Genomic DNA, 10,524 nt, shown 5'->3' on the forward strand with positions numbered 1-10,524 from the left:
GTATTATGAAAATGCCGTGAAAAACAATTGTGTTAGAAATGAAATTAAAACACATAACACACACACACACACATATACACACCCCATATACTACCTACTAGATATTGTTCTAAGTACATATATGCATTTAATCCTAAAAACTGAAGTAATGGGCTGGGTATGGTGGTGCACACCTTTAATTCCAGCGCTCGCTCGGAAGACAAAGGCAGGCAGATTTCTGTGAGTTAAAGGCCAGCATAGTCTACAGAATGAGTTTCAGGACAGGCAGGACTATGAAGAAAGGCCGTCTCAAAAATCAAACAAATGAACAAAACCTGAGTTTCTAGTTGTTTGAAGTTTCATGGACAGGAACTAGAGTCTGGATAACAAAGTTCAGTGTTAAAAATGCATGTCCTAAAGCATACATGGCTCTGGTCTTGGCAATCAAGACAAAAAGGGAGCACTGAGATTTCACCATATGGGATGAGTTGTCCGACAGAGACATTTGCCCCTAAGCTCTAGGAGGCAGCTATTGGGTCCATGTAGGAGTTGTGAGTTCTGTGTTCTGTGATGACCTCAAGAAACTGCCACTAGGCTGAAAAAAATGGAATGGCTGCTAGAAGGCCTGCTTAGGACTAAGGGAGACATAGGACTTCTCCAAGGCCAGCTGACCCATGCTCTGGCCTGCAGGCACTGCAGCAGCATTATCTGCCCCCAGAGTACAGGGAATCTGGTGATACTACTCTTGTTCATGATTTGGCAGATCCGAAGATTATGGCAGTTTGGGGACTGGCAACAGCTTCAGTCCTGGTGCTCTGGAGATAAAGAGATGCAAGGCAAGGTAGGTGACCACTGACCTTGGACATGGATCTGAACAAATAACTACTGAAATGGCGCGTGTAGTCACTGTTATGGATGTGGACCCAGGTATTAGACTATAAGCCACAATGACATCAGATTTGAAAGCAAGTAATCACTGACCTTAAGGTGCATGAGGAAATGCTGGTGTCTAAGTAAGAACTGGATTCTAACATTAACAGTGGATGAAGAGCTGGGTAAATGACCACTGGTAAAACTGTGGGGCATGTAGAACAGAGGTAGTAAATGTGTGACATATCACAGGTCTCTAAGAAGCCATCATACGGGGGCTGGAGAGATGGCTCAGTGGTTGGGAGCACTGACTGCTCTTCTGAAGGTCCTGAGTTCAAGTCCCAGCAACCACATGGTGGCTCACAACCATCTATAATGAGATCTGATGCCTTCTTCTGGTGTGTCTGAGGACATCTACAGTGTACTTAGATATACAATAAATAAATCTTTAAAAAAAAAAAAAAAGAAGCCATCATACCTAAGAGCATGTTCTATTCCCTAGGGCCTACACCTTCTGTATCATTTGGCCTTCTTTGATTGCCTGTGGAAGCAAACATCAGAGGAGGAAGAGGAAGATGAGGAAAAGAAGGAAAAGGAATCCTTATCTCTGGATCCACTAAAAGCATATTATCCTTCCAAAGACACTCATGTTGGAAATGGACTTTCTCCAGCCCCACTGCAGCCATCCTGCAGTTCTAAGGGCCTCCCCAGGGCCACAGAGTCACAAGAACAAGTATTCATACAACCCCCAAGCCCTTCCAGATCCTTCCCTACCTTCCAGAGCCTGACCAACCTACCTGTGAGGAACAAGAGAGCTTCAGGGAGCTCCCTGCAGCAGAAAAAAAGCCAGCTGTTCTGGAGTCTCCCCTCTCTACACAGTGAGTCCTTGGAGATTATTTTCCTGAGCTCAGATGGCCCCTCTCCACTAAAGTTGTCTATTTGTCCTTCTGTCTTTTTCAACAAAGTTCCCTTCCTGCCTATGTACAACCTGTTGCTTCCCCATTACCACTCCTCAACTTACTGTCCTACCCCTGAAGCACATACTTTGGAAGATCTGGAAGAAATAGCACCCAATTCTCAATTAGTTCAATCTCTACTTTCCCCTCCTATCCCACTGGTATTCTCCAATCTTAAGCCTGTGCTTAAGGGTTGCAAGAGAATCATACCTGACACTGAGGCACACACACAGGGGTTTACACAGAACAAAGAGGTTCCTTGTGTCTCTGAGAATCAAGCCCTATACCCACAGCCTGAACTCCAAATATTTAGATCCTCCACATTCTTATATTCACCTGAGGTCTGGAGGGAGATGCCAGGGGACCTCAGCCTCCATCAACACAATCCACAATTGCCTTCTGCCTCTCTGTTGTATCCTTCTAACCCTCAGGAAATTCTAGATAGGTATGAGATGCCATGGATAACCATGAAAAATGAACACCCACAAGCCTCCGAAACTGCAATGCCAACTACAAGCCCAGTCTCAACTTCCCTGACAGAATGCCAGAGAGTCAATCCCATAGGAGACCTGTCTCAACTGAAAACTCTCTGGGAAACCACAGTGCAAAAAGAGAACCCTCATATCTATGAGCTTCCAATCTCCGCGCCTTGCCAACTCACAGTACCTATGACTGAAGGAACTGGCCCTCCAGGAACTCCCCCTGGATATAAAGCTCAGTGGGGAGTCATAGTACATAAAGACATTCCCCAAGGTTTTGACCCCCTAATGTCAGCTTCCTGCCAACCATCAGGTTCTCTGTCAGAAGTAAAAAATGTTAGCCTCAAGGACAGACTTTCTGCACCTAAGGACTTCAGGGAAAACATGGGATACAGAGAGAACCCACCTGTTTCTAAGTCTCTAGTGTCAGCCCCCTACCCTCCTCTAGATACCCTGTCAGAATACCAGAGAGAGAGTCCCCTAGGAGATATGTCTGGATTTAAGCCTCAATGGCAATGCAAAGAAAACTCAGGCAGTCCCTGGGCCTTTGAAACTACAACCTTGGACTTCAACATGGGGTTCTATGAAGCCACCCCTATGTGTGTCCCACGGGGACCTGAGACTCAATTGAAGGGTATACCTAGCACAGAAAATCTTTGTGTCTATGCCAACCTAGTTTCATCTCCTAGCCTTCCCTCTGCCTCTCTGCCAGACTGTGCAATAATGGGCCCCCAAAGAATCTTATTAGAGTCCAAAGCTTTATGGGAGACAAAGGAGCAGAAAAAACATCTGTTGGTATCTGACTCCCCAGGTCCCCATACACCACCTCTAGTCCCCTTTATAGAACCAAAAAGAATCAATACTGTGGATGACTTCCCTAGATCAGAAGCCACAGGGGATAATACTGAGAATACAAGAAAATGTTTGTCTTCTGAGCCTTCTTTTCTGAACCTCAACCCATCCCCAGCTCTTGTACAGCAACCCCTTAGAGTTAGCCCCATAGAGAACCCATTTAAATCTAAAGCTTGGTGTGGGGACATTCAAAGAAAAAATAACTTCTTGGCCTCTGAGCTTCCAGCTCAAAGCTTATTCCAACACCCGCTTGGACCCAGCCCCGAAGGAGTCTTATCTGACTTTGAGCCTGCTGGAGGGTTCATGGAGAATGAAACCCATTGTGTTTCTGTATTCCCATTTTGGGAATCCAGTCCACCTCCAAACTCTGTTTTGAAGTTTCACAGAAGTGAGCCTTCTGGAGACCAGTGCAACTATAAGCCTATGGAGTCAGTAGTAGAGTGGACAAAGGATTCCTGGATCAATGAACTACCAGCCTCTAGCTTTTTCTCTGCTCTGTCACAAGAGCTACATTCTGAAACTGAATTTGTATGCAGAAATGTACTAGAAAGAGAAGCCTCTCAAGGTCCCAATCCTCCAGTAGTGAATTCTCTGCAATCAACATCCTGGCCTATCCAGCCTGGCCTCCAGAAGGAAGAGATGTTCTCAGAAGCCAAGGCAGAGGCCTCATCCTCCCAGGGTGAGGCTGTCTCAGAGGTGTATGAACATCCTGTGGTCCATGCCTGGCAATGGAGTAGAGATTTAAAGCTTAGACTGAAGAAACTACAGCAGAGCCCCACTTTCGAATACCCAGGTTCACATCACTCATTTTGCAACTCCCCAGTTCTTAACCAAAGTCCAGAATCTTGGGGACTTTCCTCTTGTCCCCAACAGACTCATCCTCTCAGTCTACACCCCTGCTCTTCAAGTAGTCATCCCCCAAAAGTTCAAAGAGCAGAAGCCCCGTCTGTCCAAATCCCTCATTGCTCCCACTCCTCATCTCAGCCTCAGGTACAAGCTTCTGGTAGAGCAGAACAGCAGTCTCAGAAAAACAAGAGGATGAAATGGAAGGCAATGGTCCAAATCCCATCCCCTGGGCATGGTCACATGAAGGCAGATGAGAACTGTTCAGGCATGGGAGAGCCCTCAAATACAGGGGTTCTGGTCTCTGGTAAGAGACAAGACAAGACTTTAGTACTACTTTCAACCCAAAGGAGGAGTTCCAGAAAATCCAAAGCAGAGGAATGTGGAAGGACTGCAAGATTAAGATCACTCACTGTCACAAGGACAAACAACCCTGCCCAGGCCTGCAGACCAGCAGAGGCCTCTATACCAAGGTTTTCTAAAAAGTTTCAGTATGAAGCCCCGAGTTCTCCACACTCTGCCCTTGCTCAGCAGCTTCTTCCAAATGCTGCTGGTCCCCAGGATCAGCAAAGGACGGGCCTGGAGGCTGGTGATACCAAGAAGTCGTGCCCTTGTAAGCACTGTCCTTGGATCCCAATGAAGAAGCAGCTCCCATCCTCCTCACCCAACGCTCCCCCTTCCAAAGGTTTCCAAAAGTTATTAGACATGTTCCTAGGTGTCCATAGAGGCCTGCCGACCCAATCCAGTCAGTAAAGTATGGTATTACTGGCACCAAGTATCCCATAACCAGAACCAAATCAGGTGTGGGTAGGGAAAAAGAGACAAAAAGAGAAATTCCTAATAAAGTAGTTCAACTAGACAAATCCCATTTATGTCTTCTTTAAAGTCTAGGTTACAGGGCTGGTGAGATGGCTCAGCGGGTAAGAACACTTGACTACTCTTCTGAAGGTCCTGAGTTCAAATCCCAGCAACCACATGGTGGCTCACAACCACCCGTAATGAAATCTGACACCCTCTTCTGGTGTGTCTGAGACAGCAACAGTGTACTTATCTATAATAATAAATAAATCTTTAAAAATAAATACATAAAATGACATAAGCAGCTGTTGTTTAGAGTGCACTGTTCTCTTCATCCATTTGACCCATAAATTCTATTGTTTTCAAACAAGGTCTTGCTTGCTGTATAGCCCAGACTGATCTCCAACTCATTATCCTACACCCTTAGCTTGCCAAGTTTGGGGACTCCACACGTGTGCTCCATATTCAGCTTCTGTATCTTTCTAGCCATTTCTTCTCAGCCCTACATCTCAGCCCTGCTCTTCTCTTTCAACATATCAGCTTATTTGCCCCCATTAAAGGCCACTAAACAATTATCTTTTCACATGCTGGACACTTGATAAGACTCAATTTTGTCTTTTTCCAGCTTCTACAGGATGCTCATGAACCTTGGCTACTAACTCCCTTTCTCCATTTCCAAAGCTATCAAAAGGCAAAACAAGTCTTTCTCACATTGCATCTCTATGGTCTCTCTTCCTTTTTTGAGATAGGGAGTAGGGACTGAACTCAGGCAGGGTCTTGAACACTCAAGGATGCTTTAGCACTGAGCTGTATCTCTAGTCCATGTTTTCCCACTTTTAAGGATCCTTGTAATTACATGAACCTATCTGTATAATCCTACTCATGGCCTAGATAACTAAACCCGGCCGAGACCTCGTCCATGACAGGTAAGCACTCTAAGTTATGGACCCAGGCTTCACTCTTAAATCAGACAGAACCAGGTGCAGAGGTGTACATCTTAATTCCAACTCTCAGGAGGTAGGAGCAAGCAGATCTCTGAGTTCAAGGCCAGCCTGATCTCCAAAATGAGTTCTGGGGCAGTTACTATCTCTACCACACACACACACTCATGATGACCTTATTTCCTCCTTCATCCTTAACTCTCTTTTTCATGTACAAGAACACATCCACAAGTTACAAGGACTAAGGATGCAGATAAGAATATCTGGCATAACGGTGCGGTGCATACTTTAATCAAAGTGTTCTAGAGGCAGTGGCAGGTAGATTCCTGTGAGTTCTAGACCTATTAAGGCTACATAGTGAGAACCTTCCTCAAAACAACAAAAAGGTGTTGTAGACATCTTAGAAAGCCATTATCCTACCTACAAAAATAAACCAAATTCCATAATGAAATAAATAATTTGATATGTTAACTAGAGATATGGCTCAGTGGTTAAGAGCACCGACTGTTCTTCCAGGGGTCCTGAGTTCAAATCCCAGCAACCACATGGTAGCTCACAACCATCTGTAATGGGATTTGACGCCCTCTTCTGGTGTATCTGAAGACAGCACAGGTGTGTACTCATATACATAAAATAAATCTAAAAAAGAAGTATTACCTCAACCTCACAACTGCAAACATTTCCTTCTAGCTTTGCTTATAGTAACTTTTACTAAATCAGAGTTTTATCAACTTTATGTAGTTTTAAGTCTTGCAACATTCTTCTTTATAGTTTTTGCCATTTTTTGAGGCTGGCCACAACTTGCTGCCCTAGGCTTACAGGCATGTACTACCACTTTTGACACTTTAGGACTTCTAAAGTAATTTCTGGAACATGTATAATTTGTGTATTTAGGGTGGTAAGCAAACATTTTAGTATAGAATTTAGTGAGTCTAACTCCCCCAAAACGATGTTCAATTTCACCAACCCCAAAGTCCACTCCACTAAAAGAGGCCATAGTGGAAAAACATGGAGCATTTTCAAGCACCTCTTGCACCAAGCTAGATTCACAAGACATTTTGTCCTCCTTTTGAAAAGCATTTCCCTTTAACTATTTCCTGTAACTTACATATTACTCTCTGGGAAAAAAGCGCTCAAATACCTAAGCCCTTTTTTGTTGTTTTGGTTTTTGATATAGTTTCTACGTCACTCCTGGCTGTCCTGGAACTCTATTTGTAGGTAAGACTGGCCTTGAATTTAGAGATCCCCAATTGCCTCCGCTTCTCAAGTGTTGAGATTAAAGGGGTGTACCAACACTGCCAGGCAAAATGTGTAGTCCAGGCCAGCCTTGAACTCCTGCCTCCTCCTACTTCAGGAAATCCTATGGACATGAAACAGCACAACCACTCTAAGCCCATCATTTTTAATTCTTCTTAAACTCATCTTAATCCATCAAGCCCCATTAAGCCCTAACACACTTATAAAACCTGTTTTAGACCCATCTCCACTATCATGTTCGCAGTCTAGTTATTTCTCAACCAACTGGATTCCCTAATCCTTTCTATTTTCTACTGCAGTAGAAGTCAACAATTTATTCAAGTGTGCAACATAAAATTTTGAGTAAAAGGAATTAGGTATGCAGCTACCAGTTACTCAACTAGCATGCATAGAACCCTGAATTCAACCCCCACCCAGCACTGCCAAGGTAAAGAAAGCAAATCTTCCTCCACAAACCCTTTTTGTCTTTTTGTGACAAGGGTTGGAGACCCAGGAAGACCTTGGGGGTAACTTACAGTCCTCAGAACTGAGGTACAACTTGAGGTTCACAAGTCTGAGCTGAAGCCAGCCTGGGCTCTCTCCATAGTGAGATCCAAGAATAACAACCTGACTCAAAAAACAAAAACAAACGAAAGGCCCAAACACAAAGCCAGATGGCACCTTTAATCCCAGCAATTGGGAAGCAGAGTTCTCAAGAGTTCCAGGCCAGCCTGGTCTACAAAGAGAATTCCAGACTACAAAGAAAAACCATGTCTCAAAAATAACAAAAAACCAAACCAACCAACCAACCAAAAACAAACAGAAAACACAAAAGCCTAAAATAACAAAAATTTGAAGAGACAGAGATAAAATTTATGGTACTAGCCTGGTCAAAAGTTATGACATTTGGCTCACTAGAGAAAAGTCTGAATACAGTATGGCTTTCAGACTGGTTCTTAAATTATTAAAAGAAAAAAAAGATTAACTTAGAAAGTTATATCCATTGACCTGGTAAGATGGCTCAGCGGTAATACTGGCTGCTCATGCAGAGGTACTGAGTTCAATTTCCAGCCACCACATGGTTTTAGCTCACAACCATCTGTATGGGGTCTGATGCCTTCTGGCCTGTAGATGTACGTGCAAATAGAACTCTCCTACATTAAAAAAAATAAATAAATAAAAAAATAACTTAAAAGTAAATTTTTTTAAAAAGTTATGGCCATGGGGCTATGGTTCAGTGAGTAAATGTACTCAGTGCCAGACCTGACAGCCTGTACTCAATCCCATAAACCTATACAGCTGGAGAAGCAACTCTTGCATGTTATCTTCTGGCCTCCATACTCGAAACCCAGACATGCCCACAAAATAAATGAACACATACATATATTCATACATACATATATGTAAAAAACAAAAGCATAAAGCAGGAGGCCAGGCATGTTGGTATCTATCTATAATCTCAGCATCTTAGAGCTTAGGTAGGATGTCACTTTGAATTCAAGCATGGGACATACAGCACTGGCTGTTCTTTCAGGCCTGTGCTTGATACCCAGCATCCACATGGCAGTTCACAACCATCTTGTTGCTCCAGCTCCAAAGGATGTACCATTCTCTTCTGGACTCTGAGGGTAGTATGCACACATGTGGTGCAGACATACTTGAAGACAAAACACCCAATCACAAGTAATTTTTTTTAACTATATTTATTTAGTGTGTGTTGGATTGCAGGTTGTTGAGAAGACAACTTGGGGGACTACAGAGATGGCTCAGCGGTTAAGAACACTGACTGCTCTTCCAGACGTCCTGAGTTCAATTCCCAGCAACCACATGGTGGCTCACAACCATCTGTAATGGGATCTGATGCCTTCTTCAGGTGTGTCTGAAGACAGCAACAGTGTACCTATATACATGAAACTTTTTTTTTTTTGTTTGTTTTTTGGTTTGAGACAGGGTTTCTCTGTGTAGCCCTGGCTGTCCTGGAACTCACTCTGCAGACCAGGCTGGCCTCGACCTCAGAAATCTGCCTGCTTCTACCTCCCAAGTGCTGCGATTAAAGGCATGCACCACCACTGCCCAGTAATAAATAAATCTTAAAAAAAAAAAAAGAGAGAGAATAACTTAACTTCTCTCCTTCATCTATGTGACTATGTAGGCCTGGTTATAAGACTTTATGGCAAGTACCTTTACCTGTTGAGCCATCTCTCTGACCTCCACACAAATAACTTTTAAAAATGAATTTAAAAAGAACAAAATAAAAGGAAAAAAAGTAGACTTTTTTATGTGTAGTACTGAAGATGGAATCTAAGGCCATGTCATGCATAGGCTAAGTAGATCTATACCCCCAAGCTCAAAAGTGAATTAAAATTAAATCTGGCAATGTTAACTATCTTAATTTCCCACATTTTTTATTTAGCATAAAATGCACTTTGGGGATCTAAAGTGTTTTAGGTGATTTCCAACTTCTCCAAATTTACTCAGGTATTCCTTCTCATGCCTAATGTGACACTGCTCAAGGACGTCTTGTACCTTCACTCAAATGTTCCCACTTTTACAAATCACCTCTACAACTTGCTGAGAGGCTTATTTTAGTATGGTTTTCAGTCCCAATGCCTTTCTTAATAACAGATTTCTTCACAAGACCAAATTTCAGGGCTGAAAAAGATAGCTTGGTGGTTAAAAGCTCTTCCTGAGGAAGTTCAGTTCCCAGGACTTCCATAGAATCACAAAACTCTGGGTTCAATTCCCAGCCACCACTACAACAAAATCTTAAAATTAGCTGGGAGACATGGTACAATCGTTTGGGAGAAAGGCAAATCTCCGCTAAGTTCAAAGGTTGCCTCTTCTACCTAATAAGTTCCAAGGCAGTCAGGGCTACAGTGATATCCTATCTCAAAAATTTTCACTTGGCATAACAAGATTTTGGTACTGCACTACCCTTGGACTTTTTCAAGGCAAATTCAGAGAGCTAAATAGGACTTAGGATGTTATTTACTCTACCTCAGTGTTTGTTATGGTAATTAATACTATTTATTTTGAGATTATATCATTTCTGCCAGGCAGCGGTGGCGCACGCCTTTGATCCCAGCACTTGGGAGGCAGAGGCAGGTGGATTTCTGAGTTCGAGGCCAGCCTGGTCTACAAAGTAAGCTCTAGGACAGCCAGGGCTATACAGAGAAACCCTGTCAAAAGAAAGAAAGAAAGAAAGAAAGAGAGAGAGAGAAAAAGGGAAAAAGAAAAAGGAAAAAAGTAAAGAAAAAGAGAAAAAAAGAAAATCCCCCAAACTCCCACACAAGGTACGCGCAACAGCACAGACAGCTAGTCTCACACAAGGTGAAGGACTGACACTCAACACTGTCCTCTAACCTTCTTGTATGCAACCACATTACACAAAGGCAGATTTTTTTTAAAAAAAGGATATGAATTTTTTAGGGGGTGGTGGTGTGGTGGTAGTGGCTGCACATGTCAGTAGGATGCAAGCTTCCAGGAAAAGAAGAGGCACAGCGGCCAGAACGCAGGCTCCATTTTGACCCAACATTTATTGTCCTTTTACAACATGTCTTTTTTTTTTTT

At 43.1% G+C, this 10,524-nt stretch overlaps 1 protein-coding gene across 5 annotated transcripts; it reads left to right on the top strand.

Moving 5' to 3' along the window:
- The first annotated feature begins 531 nt into the window (after positions 1 to 531).
- CUNH9orf131 (chromosome unknown C9orf131 homolog) lies at positions 532 to 8,767 on the top strand. Of its 5 annotated transcripts, none has more exons than XM_031377148.1 (3): positions 535 to 820; positions 1,352 to 1,727; positions 8,683 to 8,767. In XM_031377148.1, exons 1-3 carry the CDS (start codon positions 584 to 586, stop codon positions 8,688 to 8,690), a joined length of 621 nt encoding a protein of 206 aa, XP_031233008.1. In that variant the 5' UTR covers positions 535 to 583; the 3' UTR covers positions 8,691 to 8,767. The 5 variants fall into 5 exon arrangements, with proteins under 5 accessions (XP_031233005.1, XP_031233008.1, XP_031233006.1 ...); XM_031377146.1 differs by lacking the exon at positions 8,683 to 8,767 and adding an exon at positions 5,403 to 5,491; XM_031377149.1 differs by lacking the exon at positions 8,683 to 8,767 and adding an exon at positions 4,866 to 4,887.
- The last annotated feature ends 1,757 nt before the right edge of the window (positions 8,768 to 10,524 follow it).

Source organism: Mastomys coucha, unplaced genomic scaffold (assembly GCF_008632895.1).
Source record: "Mastomys coucha isolate ucsf_1 unplaced genomic scaffold, UCSF_Mcou_1 pScaffold18, whole genome shotgun sequence".
In the NCBI taxonomy this organism is placed as follows: domain Eukaryota; kingdom Metazoa; phylum Chordata; class Mammalia; order Rodentia; family Muridae; genus Mastomys; species Mastomys coucha.